General features: G+C 37.8%; 1 protein-coding gene across 2 annotated transcripts in view; it reads right to left on the bottom strand.

Annotated features, from left to right (window-relative positions):
* Window positions 1–12,837: 12,837 nt before the first annotated feature.
* LOC134648615 (somatostatin receptor type 2) overlaps window positions 12,838–17,511 on the bottom strand; it is a 358,966-nt gene continuing 354,292 nt past the window's right edge. For both annotated transcript variants that reach the window (XM_063503105.1, XM_063503104.1), the window contains exon 2: window positions 12,838–14,485. In XM_063503105.1, the coding sequence (XP_063359175.1) occupies window positions 13,183–14,436 (1,254 nt within the window). In that variant the 5' untranslated portion in view covers window positions 14,437–14,485 and the 3' untranslated portion in view covers window positions 12,838–13,182. The remainder of the gene's footprint in view (window positions 14,486–17,511) is intronic.

Genomic DNA, 17,511 nt, shown 5'->3' with positions numbered 1-17,511 from the left:
AGGAAAATACCGATTTTTTAAGTAGGTATACTGTCGCCGTGCATTCTTAATTAATACTTTCACTTTCAACGTGAGACAGATTGTACAAATTGTAATTATTATTTTGAAGAGTTTGTCCTAAAGTAAACATGGACATGGACACCCTACCGTCTGCAGTGAGTCAGGTGTTTGCCCGCGTCTCCACCGCTCTTTAAAATGCAAAATGTAACTTATGCTACTTTACCTTTCTCGGTTTACACTTTACACTTCCTTGCTTGTTCTTTGTTGTTTGAGTTGGAAATATCGTGTTGTTATAAAATTTTGTCCGGACTTTTTTTCTTATAATTTTTTTCTTTATGTATTTAAGAGTTTCTAACGAGTTTCATTCTTATACCAGAGAGGAAAGGCCTTATTGGGCTTAGTCCGGTTTTCTCACGATGTTTTCCTTCACTGAAAAGCAACTGGTAAATATCAAATGATATTTCGTACATAAGTTCCGAAAAACCCATTGGTACGAGGCGTACGAGCCGGGGATTGAACCCGCGACCTCCGCGAAAGTCGCACGCTCTTACCGCTAGGCCACCAATAAGAGTATGTTAGCCAAATTGTTCAAATCTTCACTAGACTTATATCGACCGAGATATGAACCGTGATTACCTTTTGTATTGCTTTCGAGCTCTTGTTCACGTTTACTGAAGATAGCGGGTGGGTGTCAAAGTTGTATCTTAGACCGCGCTTATTCTAGTGAAACTAACCGTGTCTCATTCAAAACTGTTATTGTTCAAATATCTTCTTTGCAAGGTATTTGAACAAGCTACCTCAACACTACAAGTCAAATAAAAGCTTGAACGAAACAAAATCATGGAAAAACAAGTCTAAAACTACTGGCAACCAATTTCCTTTCCAAATGGTGTCGGAACACGAGGCGGACACCGAACACAATGGCGACTTGATTAGCTGACGACCGACAACCGAGACTTGCCGTAGATTGCACCCAGTAAGATTCGGTGAATAACGTAGGTAGGTACTGCAAAACCAATTATTTACCATTATTTTTACAACAATACAAACCATTATTTTTACCTTAAATTCCGACGTTTCAGCTGAATTGCACTAGCTGTGGTGTAGTGTGTGTGTGTGTGGTGGTGTGTGGTGGTGTGGTGTGTTTGCTGGGACGTCAGTCTTTCCGTGACCATAACTGGTGCAACTCAGCTGAAACGCCGGAATTTAAGGTAAAAACAATGAAACTATATCGCGGTAGACCCGTTTGTGTAATTAAATATGTGTACAAAACGCGAGAGTATAAAGTGTCAAATAACTACGGGCTGAAATTTCAACCAACTTTACTTTACTCTGCGTAGTGACTTTATAGGTCATACCTACTGAACAACTTTTATTATGTTCAGAAGCGACACATAAAAAGGTGCAACATCGAGCCCTCTCAGTGGGAAGGTTTGGCAGCACAGCGTCGTGAGTGGCGCAGGCTGGTGCAGGATAAAGTGCGCGATTTCGAGGAGCAATGTAAAGTTGACCTTGACGCTAAGCGCGACGAGCTGAAAACGCGCCAGCCTGCTCCCATTCACTACCACGACGTGGCTGGTGTCCTCACTTGCCCTTAGTATGCGCGGGGGTTCACCTCGAAGATCGGCTACGTCAGCCACCTTCGGACGCACGAGCGCCGAGCAAACTAGGAGTCGAAGTGGTCGCCATGGCCGAAATCAGCCGGAAGGATCATCATCATCATTATTATGGGACCAATGCCGAAATCTAATACCTCTCGTTGGTACATGCCTGAGAACGATAAACTTCCGTATAATTTTTTTCATCTTTCAAAGAACCAAAATAAGGAGATCTAGAGGAAATGATCTGTGGCGAAACTGGCGAACCGGATTGAGACGCGACAAATTGAATCAATTAAAACTTTGGCACCGATTACGGCTGAGTTTGGGTTGGCAAAGCGAAGAGTACTATTTTACGATTAAAATATTAGGTATTAAAGTTAATGGTTTTACCCAAAGACTAATAATGTTTGACTAGATTGTCAAATAATGCCGACCTATTTAGAAAGTAAGATGAATCGGACCGGATACAGACTATTGAAGTGATATAAGGTCTAAGTGAAATAGCAAATTCCTATGAAAATATCACTTTTATCTCAAAAGCTTACATTGTAACTTGTAATACAAGTGGAAGTCCCTTTCTAAGAAAAGCTGTCAAAAAGTGGCATTCGCTTGTATTACAAGTTACAAGCTTTTGAGAAACTTAAGTCGTTTTTCAGTAACGTCTAACCGTCACATTCCTGACACAATGCACGACTGCTAACCGGCCGTTAATGGTACACAGTGAAGTGAAAATGCCCACCTACATATTGCAAAGAGTGAAGGCATTATTAGACAGGACCAAATGGCTGGAATGAAGATGCGAAGCTCTGCCCTCTAGTGTGACGCTCTTACAGAAAAAAAAACCGGCCAAGTGCGAGTCGGACTCGCGCACGGAGGGTTCCGCACCATCAACAAAAAAATAGAGCAAAACAAGCAAAGAAACAAGCAAAAAAACGGTCACCCATCCAAGTACTGACCCCGTCCGACGTTGCTTAACTTCGGTCAAAAATCACGTTTGTTGTATGGGAGCCCCACTTAAATCTTTATTTTATTCTGTTTTTAGTATTTGTTGTTATAGCGGCAACAGAAATACATCATCTGTGAAAATTTCAACTGTCTTCACGGTTCGTGAGATACAGCCTGGTAACAGACGGACGGACGGACGGACGGACAGTGGAGTCTTAGTAATAGGGTTCCGGTTTTACCCTTTGGGTACGGAACCCTAAAAACGAACAAGTGTGAGATGGACTTGGAATATAAACTTTTTTTTACAAATATATAGTATTCAGATTTTTTAGTATTTAGGTAGGTACTTGTAGTGTAAGACGATATTGCTTTTTCATAGTTCTAGGTCAACGGGTAGTACGTACCCTATACATTTTTAATACCGTTGACAGTGACAAAATATACGTTTTTTGCGGCATAAACGGCCGTATCTCTTTTTACGTCACTTTATGTTTGATTTTTTTACAGCTTCAAGGGACTGTATTATTTCAATTTCAATTATTTATTCATAATATTTACTATTACGTACTATGGTTTTAATTACAACTCGATATCTCCACGCGTTCTCGAAATAAAAGGTCTTGAAAGTGATCCTATAAGGGTTTCGTTTTTTACTTTTGAGGTATTGAACCCTAAAAATTCAACTAAATTAGGGCGAGAGTCCCTAAAAATTGGATCGTGTAAAACCTAGATCGAATTGATTGCTTCGAAACTTATTTCCTTACACAATGTTCGTAGCAATTAATTGGGCCATAAATGAAGGATTTGGAGGCTTTTCTTGCCAAGTTCCCTTTGTCGGCCTTGTGCTGTAATTCCGAACAAATTGCTGGCCTGTTTCCGTTTAAAATTTCAACAGATTTGTAAAACTTGGTGTTTAGTCAATTTAAAGTTTATAATGACTTCAAATGTGACTTTCCACGGGTAAAGGTACCTTATGGCAGTTGGCCCTTACACATATAGTGCATAATTATTTTCCATCGTTTTTCACGGAAACGTACGAACGTGTCTTGCTTACTATCGTCCCCAGGAGAGAAAACTGTACAGTTCTGACTAACACACAAGTTTTGTGTCCTATGGACAATAACACACACACACACACACACACAAGCTAACAGCTTGTGGGCATGTGGTAGGTATTAATGATTTTATCATACTTATTTAATAAAACCGGCCGGCTTTTACCTTTTCATGTGGATAAGGGTTAAATAAGAAAATTAACCTTTATAGCCCTTAACTTTTGGGTACGTCAGGAAAGACGTGAACACTGTTTTGTGTTTGACCCATTAAGGAAATTTTAACAAGAATTTCATAATTAAATTATACCATTTTTATGTTCGGTTACGGAATTTTTTGTAGTCTTACATATAATTATCACCAAACAACATTTATAAGTAGGTATCTACTCCACAAGATTTTTATAGAGTGGTATGAAAGTTTTATTGATAAACGTAATAAAATTTATATAAGTAAATAATCTTTCTTAGTATTTATACATATAATGTCCCAATGAATATTACCAAAAGCAATTCATATGTGCCCTGAACAATAAGTACTTCAACAAGATCGTAACTCGTTCAAAAATTCATTCAAAAATCAACCATAATGCGGATTAAATAAGGTATACAATCAGAACAAGCTCGTTTTAGCTTTGGGTAGAGACAACGTCACATGGACTGACGGAATCAGTACGGATATGATGGTCGTTCTTGTCTACGTGACAGCGTGATAAAACGGTGTCCGTCACTTTCTTTCCCACGGTGTTAAACAGTGACAGTTATTTTATCACGTGGATAAAGATGGATAAAGCTATCCATAATAGGCTGGCAGTAGACCAAATTACAAATGAAACTTTGTTATTTTTGGGCAAAAATACTTACTTGACGTTAGCCATGAACAACATATTTCTAAAAATATTTATTTGATATACGGCGGAAAGTACCTAAGTGTCAGTAGAAAAAGGCGGCAAATTTCAAAATATAAATAAGAATAACATTTATTTAAAACAAAACACCTTATTATTATTAATTATCAATGTCCTGTGCCCACAGACATACAATTCCCGCTCGCGCTTGACAGACAGCTTAAGTGTGCGAAAGGGAAGCCATCACGTATATGAACATCCCATGAGTGCGAAAAAGTCAGACTACCAATGAGAAAACGTAACCACTTTTGACTTTGACGACGGCCGCGGACGGCCAAGAGCGTATCACGGTAATTATCAAATTGAAAAATATACACGGATTAGGACGAAAAGTATTAAATAAAGTAATTCAGTGAAGATGGTGTCTTGTAGTGTGCCGGATTTCAGTGTTACAGTGCCTAATAATCCAAGCAAATACTCATTTCAGAGGATTTATGATATTCCGAACGAAATTTTCATAACGATATTTTGTCAAATTAACAGCGTAAAAAGTGTAAGAAGCCGGTTTATAAAGTTCATTATAAGTTTTTCTTCCTTTGTGTGCTAATATTTTATCATATTAGTCTATAATTTAAAATATTTTGTGTAAAAACATAACCTGTTACTTTACGCTAGGGCTTGACAAAATGTTCATATGACAGTATCGATAACTTGTCGGTATATTAATAGCTATGTAATTATTTCTTCCCCAAGACATCATTAAGATATTAGCTTTTATAACCGACTTCCAATAATAACGATTGTTATACCTTTTTGAAGGTGCTCATGTTTAGCGGTAAATTTAAACTTCACTTTCCAACACAGTAAGAGTTACATTAAGATATAGTCCTGGTGCAAACTTAATTATACGGCAAATGATGATGATGGAATTTCCTTTTGCAGAGTTGCTCCTTTTGACTCACAAATTGATTTAGGATGGGGAGCCAATCGAATTTTTGATGCAAAATTTTGACTTCAGGGGGGGTGCCCCCCGAAATTTGTAAAAAATAAAGTTTTGCTATTTGGTCAAGTTTGGTATCATTTTCGTGTAACTCAAGAATGCTAAATTCATTTCTGATATTTAATTTATATGGTTTCATTTAAATAATTTGAAAAATTAGAAAATTTAAAATTTGCTATTTTATTTTTTCGGAATAAATGCCAAAATTTTCCTTATTTTAATATATACACAAAAAATAAAAATTTCATGAAATTGCCCTACTATTCCTCGTTATAAAAAGTATACACATGGTATATTTATTTCTAAAAAATGTGAAAATAAAATAAAATTTAGACCTACTTTCGACCACAAGCTCGACGAAGAGTGTACAACGATGTATGTTACAGCTATTAGAATTACGGCGTTTGATGACGATGAGATACCTTTTAGCATAATGAGTCCTTAGAAGCCTTAGATCATTTTAGGAAGGAGAGCCACCTTGATTTTTTGTGTATATATTAAAATAAGGAAAATTTTGGCATTTATTCGGAAAAAAATAAAATAGCAAATTTTTATTTTTAATTTTTTTCAAATTATTTATATGAAACCATATAAATTAAATATCAGAAATGAATTTAGCATCCTTGAGTTACACGAAAATGATACCAAACTTGACCAAATAGCAAAACTTTATTTTTTACAAATTTCGGGGGGCACCCCCCTTGAAGTCAAAAATTTGCATCAAAAATTCGATTGGCTCCCCTTCCTAAATCAATCTGTGAGTCAAAAGGAGCAACTCTGCAAAAGGAAATTCCATCATCATCATTTGCCGTAAATCGCACTTTTTTGTCGTGTGCGCCAGGGACTAATAAGTCTGCAACGATTTTGATAGCACACGCAGTGCAAGTGTTATTTATACGTCATAATGTCGTAGAATTTTAACGTTTAAAATAACACATTTGAAAAAGTAGTCGATAAAGCAATCAAACATCGACAGATTATTAATATGTTGTAACATGACATCACTATTTTTGATCTCACATAGACAATTTAGGCACACACTTGCATTTCATTTTTGGTCGCACTTTTGAAGATTGACAGTTGTTCTAGTCATATTAATTGTATGCCTGTGCCTGTGGCCCCTCACTAGGCTATGCCTGTCAAGTGTCACGTGGTAGCCGGATTGGTAATTCGTAAGCTAAAATGTAGGCGAATATAGTTGGTCAAACCAATTTGTCAGTAAATAAGAACAAAAAACCATACTCATCCTTTTCTTTTGGGTGCTAGTACTAGTGTAAGACAAATATAGTAGTATTCTCTCTAGTAGTAGTAGCAGTAGTATCTATGTTTGAAATGAGACAATCATTTGACAAACTATAGCATCGTTGTCCCATACAAATTATGAATGTCGCGATTTTTTTTTTTTACTTTACTACGATAAAGTTAGCTTATCAGAGTATAAACACTTATTTCTATCGTACAGTCGCCATCAGATATATCGGAGCGGCCGAGGCGCTCAAAAATATCTCAACACGCACTCTAAAGCCTTGACTATTGAGGCGTGTTTAGATATTTGTGAGCACTTTGGCCGCTCCGATATATCGGATGGCGACTGTACATCTTATTATTTTTTGACCCTTCATTCGACGCTCTATTTGTCATAATAGCTTGCGTATTAATTGTCTATTTCAGATTGTTTTTATCAAGCATTAATCAAGATTTCAAATACCGTATTGTCCTACCCTTTCCAATTAAAACGAAACTTCCAACAACACAAATAGGCTCAAAAGTGATTTACGTTCTCGAATCTTCTAACCTAAAAACAAAGGGGTGTTAGGGATTATGATTTATTTTACACAGAGAGCTAGTTCCGCATAAAGGTGTATAAATTTGAGAGCAATCAATCCCTTTTGATTAGGTACTATACCAGGCGTGGCTCACTCCGCGATTTCGTCGCGTCGCTACAAGTACATGCGGGCCACACCAATTTTGGTGTCTAGCCATAGTAGTTGCCGCGCACCGCTACGGAACGGACGCCTGATCACGCTTGCGCCACCTAGCGGTCATATTTGTCGTAATAGACGCGTTTTGTTAGAGAGTGAATCTTCTGTACCTAGTACTATTATTTAAAGGGTCCACGGAAAGAACATGTCTAGTCACATTTTTCGGAAAATGAGATTTTTAACTCAAAATGAAGAGCTCTTAATGAACTATTAGTTATATCTTTTGCTACCACTGTATAATAAATGTAACACAACTTTATTTTTAGTTAAATAATACCTGGTCACGGAATTACCATACGTTTTGACATTGTTCCAAATTTTAAAACCACGATTACTTAAAATGTCACTAGGTGTGACTAGACATGTTCTTTCCGTGGACCCTTCATTTATTCTGAGACTATACTCTATATGTACTCATGACTAGATCTGGGTATCTTGCAGCTGTTATTTGGAGGACATAGTAGCAGATCAGATAGCAATTAGGAAAAACCTTTAACCTTAAATTACATCATTTCGTAATCACAATGTACTTAAGTTCTAATTTGCGTCCTAGAAGGATTTAGATGCCCATATAATTCTATACTTTATCCGGGAATGGTAGTGGCCGAGTGGGTATGACCTCCGGCTTTAAATACGGAGATCACGTATTCAAATCCTAGCTCGTACCAACGTTCGTTCGTTCGGAACATTGTACGCACATTGTACGGAATATAATTTGATATTTACCACTAGGCGAAGGAAAACATCGTGAGGAAACCAGCAATATATCAGTGAAGAAATTCAAAGCTGTAGTTGGTTTCCTACCCGCACTGGGCCAGCGTAGGGGCCCAAGCCCTCCTCGCGCATGAGAGGAAGACTGTGCCCAGCTGTGGAACTGCATTATTTAAATAGATAAATATTATTAGGAGACGTCTTACACAGATCAACCTAGCCCCAAACTAAGCAAAGCTTGTAATATGGGTGCTAGGCGACGATATACATACGTATATAAATAAATACCTACTTATATACATAAATTACACCCATGGCCATAGAGAAAAAAATACATAGAGTGCTCACTCCATACATCAGTTTTAATACCAAAAAGACTATTAGCATCTAGCATCGAGTAGCGGAACTATCAGTACCGCTACTTGACAATAGATGTAGCACCGACCGGAAAGTCTTATGCTGTTGAGATAAGACTTTCCGGCCGGTGCTACATCTATTGTCAAGTAGCAGTACTGATAGTTCCGCTACTCGATGGTAGATGTGGACACTGAAATTAATAGTCTGAACTGATGTATGGAGTGAGCACTCTATGTATTTCTTTCTCTATGCCCATGGCTCAGGAACAAATATTTGTGTTCATCGCACAAATAAATACCTTTACCGGGATTCGAACCCAGGACCATCGGCATCACAGGCAGGGCCCACAAGGCCAGACCGGTCGTCATTCGGTCGTTGCTTTATTTTATTTCATTTATTTACGGGGTCAGCTCTTAGTCTATTACGTATTTGTTGTGCCTTTCTGCCTTGAAACGAACTTACTTATCTAATCAGAAAACGAGTAAATCGCGGATAAGGAATATAAGGATGAGCAATATTTCACACCTCACATCACAGATATGCTGTGAAAGGTCGAAAAAAATACGGAAATTCACAAGATAATTTCGCTTTTCTTGAAAAATTGGTGGCGTAAACAGGAAAAAAATCTAAAAGATAAGTAGTTTTGTAGAGTGAAATGTACTTATGTATATTATATATGGATGAATGATGTGTACACACGTATAAAAAATTTAAAAACACGACTGCAGTTTTAAAGCCAACTAAAAAGCTCAAAATTTCTTTATTAGTCTTATTTTTTATTATGATTGATATAGATTCTGTCAGTGTCAATAACAAAGTGTGGAAGTAATCATTTTTTTGGGTGTTTTCTATGTATTTATTTATTTGTATATTATATATTACGTTGTCTGAGTACCCACAACACAAGCCTTCTTGAGCTTACTGTGGGACTTAGTCAATCTGTGTAAGAATTTCCTATAATATTTATTTATTTAAACATGAAATAAAACTATTCAATTGGATTACATCGTGAATAATCAACGTTGAGAATCAAAATTCATTAGGTATATAACGCGATATACCTAATTTAAATTTTATACTTTTATTTTAACTGTCGAGACAATCTTATGTGAAAGTAAACATCAAATTTTTCGTAGGTCGGGTTTTGAACTCTCCCCCAAACGTTTTAAGCTAATTTTCGATCAGCAGGTCAAAGATTTAGTAATGTTATTGCGGATATCCCGGTTTGATTTGGATTAATTGGATGATTACTCCAGCCCGTGATTAATGGGTAGTTATGAATTACAAATCTGTTAGGATTGAGATTAATTTGTTTGTGCGAAAATATGCTTCGGCGTTACGCGATTACAGAGTTAAATGATTTACGATAATACGTTCTGTTCTAAAAATAAGGTGTTACCACACACATGGAACAGTCGACGTCGATCGATGCCATCGATCGATTGGTGTGGTAACACCGTAATGCGTAATCGGTCCAGATGTTTGGTTTGCTTTAGTTTCCTGTCACTGCCAATAGGTAACTAAATAACGGGTGTCATTCTGAATCCCTAACAACGTTTGTCCTAAAGTCACTTGCCCTAATTGGTTTATTCTAATGGGCACATGCCCTAACGATCAATTGTTATAACGATTATTTTCCATAATGTAAGGTTCTGAAAAATGGTTAGGTTTTAGAACTTGCTGCCACAAAAGTGGGTTAGGTTAGGGTTAGAACTGCGACCCTCGCAGAAAAGAAAATATGCTTAATAACATTAGGATAAGTAATCAATAATTAGGGAAACCAAAATTAGGGTTTTTAGTGTTAGGACAACTGATCATTATGACAAACAATATTAGGGAATGCCTTTGCCTATCTTTATAGGAGAAAAGATTTTAGGGATTCAGATATAGATCCCTAAATAACAATATTCACGGATTTAAACTTGCCGATTTTTACACGTTAAAAAAGTAGGTAGCAGGATGATTTTCTAGTAGGTTTTAAGGAGTTTTAGGAATACCTAAAACGGTTTATATACGTAGGTATATAAAGGCTATACTATAGAATATACCTACGTAGGAATGGAACGTAAGCGAAAGAGAAGGATGGCTGGGGTGAATAGGGACAAAACTTGAAATGTGATTTACTGTTAAGTTTTTTAAGAAATACCCCCAAAAACTGGATCATTCGATTGAAAATAATATTAGATTTTGTATGAAACAATTTTTGTGGGTATTTTTTAAGAAATTGTCAGCTAAATCACATTTCAAGTTTTGTTCCTATTCACCCCAGCCATCCCTACTCACCCCCGTTGACGGTACCCTTATACTAGTATATATTATACTATATAATATAACTATGTAACCAAATGTCAACTCCGCCCAGCCCATCAGGACATCGCCCTAAATTCACACCACGAACGAACAGGAGGCTGATTCTTATTTAACGATTTGTTAAATTTGTGATTTAAAAAAAGGACGCGTTTCACGAGGAATTTTGTAAATTTATTTATTTATTTGGAAATTTAATTCAGGCAACAAGGCCCATATTACAAATACCTTACAGAAATAAATGCCCCCCCTGTTCCTATCGCTACTGCACGCGTATAATTATATTGCTGTACCGCTCGCACAGTGTCATTGACCGACGGCATGGGCGGGACAGCAATTTAAATTTGCGCGTGCGATAGAGATAGGACAAGTAGGTGAATGTACGAAATTCCTTTCCTATTCCGGTTCGAATCCGGTCTTCACCCACTGGAGGGCTTCGTCACTTTTTAGGGTTCCGTAGCCAAATGGCAAAAAACGGAACCCTTATATATTCGTCATGTCTGTCTGTCTGTCTGTCTGTCTGTCTGTCTGTCTGTCTGTCCGTCCGTATGTCACAGTCACTTTTCTCCGAAACTATAAGAACTATACTGTTGAAACTTGGTAAGTAGATGTATTCCGTGAACCGCATTAAGATTTTCACACAAAATAGAAAAAAAACAATAAATTTTTGGGGTTCCCCATACTTAGAACTGAAACTCAAAATTTATTTTTTCATCAAACCCATACGTGTGGGGTATCTATGGATAGGTCTTCAAAAATGATATTGAGGTTTCTAATATAATTTTTTTCTAAACTGAATAGTTTGCGCGAGAGACACTTCCAAAGTGGTAAAATGTGTGCCCCCCCCCCCTGTAACTTCTAAAATAACAGAATGATAAAACTAAAAAAAATATATGATGTACATTACCATGTAAACTTCCACCGAAAATTAGTTTGAACGAGATCTAGTTAGTAGTTTTTTTGAATACGTCATAAATCGCCTAAATACGGAACCCTTCATGGGCGAGTCCGACTCGCACTTGTTCTTTAATCTGTGACATATATTTCGTTTTTTTAATTTAATTCGTTCTATTACGTATAGGATGACGTAGTCTCCATTTTGCTAACATTATAATATACTTATAGAAAAAAATTCTAAGAATCATAAAAAAAAAATTGATGTATATTTTGATGTAGGTATGTATAATTTTTATTTGTTTAACCATAGCTATTATCCATTCGTGTGACTTTTTTCGACTTTTAATTTTTATAATATTTAGTTAGGAGCTAAATATTATAGGTCCCTAAGTACTTACATCAAATTGTATAAAAAAATTCATGATGTTCCATATCCAGAGAGGAAAATGGGGACTATTAAGTCGTATTAAGAATTAGTCGTCTACTTTCTTAATAAATAGTCGAGTCAGAATCAGCCTTGACATTCCTAGTTATGCACACTCATGGTGTAATCATGCGTCTGTCGCCTGTCTGTCGTGATTGATCGCCTCGTGTCGCCTCCCGTCGCCTCCCGTCGCCTCCCATCGCCTCGCGTTGCCTCGTTCCTGACCTTTGAATAAAAGTCTTTCGCTTTCATATAAAGCGAGTTAGGGTGTTGATATACTTACTGAAGCACGTTTTTTCATTATAAATACCTACAGATTTTTATAAAATAATTAGTATTTTTGTTTGTGAGCCGTGATTTGATTAAATAAGGTCCTCTTATTTTGTATAGTTTTGTTTTGAACAGATTTAATATTAATAAGTTATTAAAACCTATTAAATTAGAAACCCCAATCAAATTTAACGTTGTGAAGGAATATAACCGAGATGAAATTCGAAATTTGTGCAATGTGTGAAACTTTAACTGGGGACATTATCAAAATGATTGCAAGTTAATTGCCGTAACTAAGTGTCACTAGTTAATTTTAAGTTAATTAGTACAGGCAATATCGTTATAGTTAATTAGCTGCAGCCAATTATGTACCATTACGTATGCAGCACCCTGTATACATTACCAGAATCAGATAAAGGTTAATACAAAAAAAAAACAACACATTCACAAATGTAATTTTATTACAACTCAGACATGTGACAAATATGAATATTTACACGATATGTACATTTTTACATCCCCACTTACGATGACATACAAAACTACACTTTAATAAATTCATCGTTACAACCCTAGACCGAAACACCTTTTTTACACGAAATTAAACTTAATGACACTAGACTTAGAGGAACAATTCGTATACAGCGGCGGTGCGGGACGGGGCTCGCGTCGCGCACCCCCGCTCTTTGAGTCCATCTCTCTCTATGTCTACTCTAGTCTAAGGACACAATCAGAGTGTCCTCCTCAACGCACACGCTTGAGGTATCGCGGTCGCGCCGCGGCCTCACTCACATACATGAATGTGTGACCCCGTTGGGCGCCAGCAGAGGCGCACTTTGCCCCGGCGGGGGCTCCAACGCGAACGCCTCACTCGGCACCGCTGAACGAGTAGTCACAGCCGTCGAAGCATCAGAACGGGATGGACCTCCAACTGGTACGCAGAGACTTGCGCGAGTCTCGTTCAAAGCTCTCGCTTGAGCTCTTGCTTGTGCGCCTCCACGCTTCCTTGGAAACACGCTGTTCTCCACATGAAGAGTCGCGTTCACATCCTTCCCAGCTGCACACGTGCAGGCCTTTAGGAAACTCTTCTTGAAGTTGTCTGATAGAAACGCGTAGAGGATCGGATTCATCGCAGAGTTACTGTAGCTGAAGCAAGCAGCTACCAAGAAAACTGTTACTGTTATGCGGCTGGCACACTCTGTGGGCGGCGAGTAGATTAAAGCCACTTGGAACGCCCAGTACGGCAGCCAGCAAAGCACATACACCGCTATCACCGTCAAAACCAGCTTCGTCACTTTCCTGTGACTTCGTTTCTTCTCTTTAGACTTGTTCTTTGGTCCAACTGTCTTCAGTTTCCTGATGACGAGACAGTAGAAGACGAAGATCAGAGTCAGCGGCGCTGCGAAGCCAAGTGCGAAAGAGTAAAGAGTGAATGAAGTCTGTCCTTTGTTGAACTCTCGCTCCGGCCAAACAATGTTGCAGGATAATCCATTCTCAGTAGGTATCAGAGTTGTATACATGAAGATAGGTGTCATAACAAGGGCAGAAGCAGTCCAAGCGGCAGCGGAGACTACTCGCGAAACGAACGGCGTCCGTAAACGAGGTGCAGCTATAGGATGACAGACTGCTATATATCTATCCGCGCTCATGATACATAGAAAGATGCTGCTGGTGAACTGATTGATTCCTGTAGAAATCATGTAGGCTTTGCACATGAATCTTCCAAAAGGCCAGGCTCGGAGCGACATAGTTGTAATCAAGAAGGGTATGCCGATGAGGAAGCATTCGTCAGCGATAGCAAGATTCACGATGTACATGTTAGTGACTGTCTGCATTTTGGAATAGCGCAGAACCACGTAGATGACCAAGGTGTTCCCAAGGAGGCCAACAATACAGACAAGGGCATAGAGAACTTGGGTGACGACGTAGACCACAGGGATGTTGATGTTAGGGCAGTTTTCGAAAGCCGTGCCGTTGTAAGTGCCATTTTCGTCGTAGGTGAAGTTGCCGTTGCCATAGTTTTCGACGTCTTCGAGCTCCATGATGAAGATGAAGAAGGTCTGGGTTCAGAAGAGATGAAGCAGATTTTACCTGGAAATAAAATAATACTGTTAGTAGGTACATTGAAGATTTTGCATCATTTTAGGTGTGATAATGACCCCTTAAAAACGTGGCAGATAATAGTAGGATCCCATTCATCTCCACACCACGCGACTGCGGCCATACATGGAGGCGGGGACAGATAGGAATGATTCATATGAATGCACCTATTCCTATCCGTGCCCGGCGTGGACAAGTGGGAATAAATCTAATAGAAGTAGGTCGGTCCAGTATCGGTTTTGCTAGATAGTGCACCATTTTTCACCATTTTGTGCATTATACAATGTGGAAAGATAAGTCGGGCCCTGGAGGGAAACTACCTTAAATCCTTAAGCTGGCTCATTTTACTTAAAGGAGACATTCCTTTATTTTTAAAAAGAAACAAAACTGCATTCAAAGATTTTCTAAAACTCGCTTGCCTCGCCCGGGACTCGAACCGACTAAAAATTCCAAAAAATAAAAACTCGCAATTTTATTCTACTAGTCGATACAGTTAATGTTAATGGTAACATTTCTCCAAGAAACATTAGGTCTTAAACTCGTCTGTCGTACAAAATATCCATTAAATGTAATATTTAGTACTCAAGATTTTTTTAGACAAGCCAAATCGAAGAAAAAAAGAAAAATACATTGAATGCAGTTTTGTTTCTTTTTAAAAATAAAGGAATGTCTCCATTAAGTAAAATGAGCCAGCTTAAGGATTTAAGGTAGTTTCCCTCCAGGGTTTGTAAATTTTTTATTTATTAACTAAGTAAATTAAACTTGATAAAATAATGCATACACTTTTTTAGCTTAATGCATACCTCGGGTACTCTTGCCATCTCAACAAAGCTGAGCACTTGCATACTTAAAGCCATAATCATAAAATATGTTATGCATATTAACTTGTTTCAGCAGCACAAGGTGTAAACATATTTATGACTTTAATAATATGCAAACTGTCTTCATTACGCAGACTTGCAAGAAAGATAATTATCATTTGACAGGATGGTCCATCTTATGGAAGTTTTCTTGGAGATGGTAATCAGACCCAGAATTAAGAAATTTAATAATTACATATAGCCGTTTTTTTTTTCATTATTATCGTTAAATTTCATTAAAATCTCCATTTATTCGCCAAAAATATTTTCTTGAGGGCGTCTGCTAGCTGGCGCGGGTGCACGGAGCGGGCGCACGCACGCGGGTGCCATTGTAGGTAAAAACTAAAACACGTCGCACGCGTCGGCGCCAGTTAGCGTTGCTCATAATATTTTTCGCAAACCCCCCCTGCTCCGAGCAACCAGCTAGCGGACGCCCTGAAAGTAATACGGAACAAACGCTCATAACTACCTATTGACCCAGTTTCACGGAAGAAGTCGCTAGTAAAAACTATAGTCCGAGTATAACATACATTCCCCTATGCAAAGGTGTGGCTAACTACGAGAACATGTGAACATCAACATTGTAGCCGTGCCGAGCTCAGAAGTTATATTGCAATTAGTGTTTATTCATACCAGAAGGTACCAGCAACTATGCAAGCGTTCGCAGCAGTATAACCAGTTTAATCTCTTGGTAGCTATAAACTAAAATAGCATATGCAAAGGAAAATAGGTAAGACCTTCAGGCCAGAACCCAGAACAGGGGCCTTATCATGATGTCCTTATTGCGATTCTGTTTAGGGCCTAAACTGAATCGCTAAAGGACGGACTGTAGGGATTGCAGAACCGGTACTGTTTAAAAGAACCGGGATTTTCGGTACCGGGCAAAAATGGAACCGGGATTTCCCGGTATTTTCGGTACTTTCGGGACTGCCTTCAAAAATCAGTTTTCACATAAATTTTCAGTAAAAAAAAGCGTAAAACGACCACGAATCTTTCTTAAAACAATAAAAAACTAGCACAGTGAAGGTACACACTTCTTTTGTACCATAATATGTGTCTTTAAGTCACACAATCATTAAAATAATTTTTTTTTCCTAAACTACATGATATTTTTACTATCTTTGTTGATTGGCAAAAACTGAATTGTGGCTCAGTAATATCATCATTTTTTTAAATATGTAAGACGTTTTGTAAAGAAGGATAAAAAAAAATGATAATTTTCGCATGCGTTCAAAATGGGCTGTGGACCTTCGAACATATAATAACAGAACTATCAATACGACAAATCAAGAAATTATTCAGCCAGAATTATTAATTCATTTAAAATATCATTATCATACGTGAGTTTCTTATAAGTACCGTGTTTGAATTTGAATTAAAATAAAAGTAGTATTTTATTAATTACAAAATTGTCTCTATTTTTGCTTCTAGTTAGTATACAAATATGAAATAACTAATTGTTCGTATAAAATTATTTATCGTACAAACATTTATGCCCTTAAAGCAGCGGTCGGCAACCCGCGGCCCGTGAACCTGTCACTTGCGGCCCGCGAGCCTCATGTAATATTGACAAACGACAATGTCTGATAAAGTCATAGATATTAACAAAGTGCGGCCCGCGTCAACTTCGTTAACTACTATGTGGCCCTTGGCTAGTAAAAGGTTGCCGACCGCTGCCTTAAAGTATCAAATTACGCAATTTTATATTGTCGGCATTGTCAAACCCATTGACTTTTTCTTTAAATTTATTTTAATGTAGTGGTCAGCCGTAAAAGTATTACCATCAGCCTTAGATTGATAAAATATATTTATTTTCTTTATAAAACATGATATTTCATGCTAAGTAACAGAAAGCAGTCAAATATTGTACCGAAAATTTTAGTCCCGAAAATCCCGGGAGTACCGGGATTTTAATTTTGAAATCCCGGTTCTTTGCTTGGCTCTAAATCCCGGGAATTCCCGGTACTTTCGGTACCGGTATTTCCCGGGAGCAAACCCTAGGACGGAGCTATATAAGTCGCATAACTCCGTCCCTTAGCAATTCAGTTTAGGTCCTAAACAGAATATCAATAAGGACATCATGGTAAGGCTCCAGGGACCAATCCAGCGTCTTCTTAATCGGCACCACCATGAACCGAGTAAATCATTGCCTCCGTG

The sequence above is a fragment of the Cydia amplana genome, chromosome 6 (assembly GCF_948474715.1).
Source record: "Cydia amplana chromosome 6, ilCydAmpl1.1, whole genome shotgun sequence".
In the NCBI taxonomy this organism is placed as follows: domain Eukaryota; kingdom Metazoa; phylum Arthropoda; class Insecta; order Lepidoptera; family Tortricidae; genus Cydia; species Cydia amplana.
The sequence above is the reverse complement of the archived record's forward strand: the minus strand, read 5'-3'. Positions and strand labels throughout refer to the sequence as shown.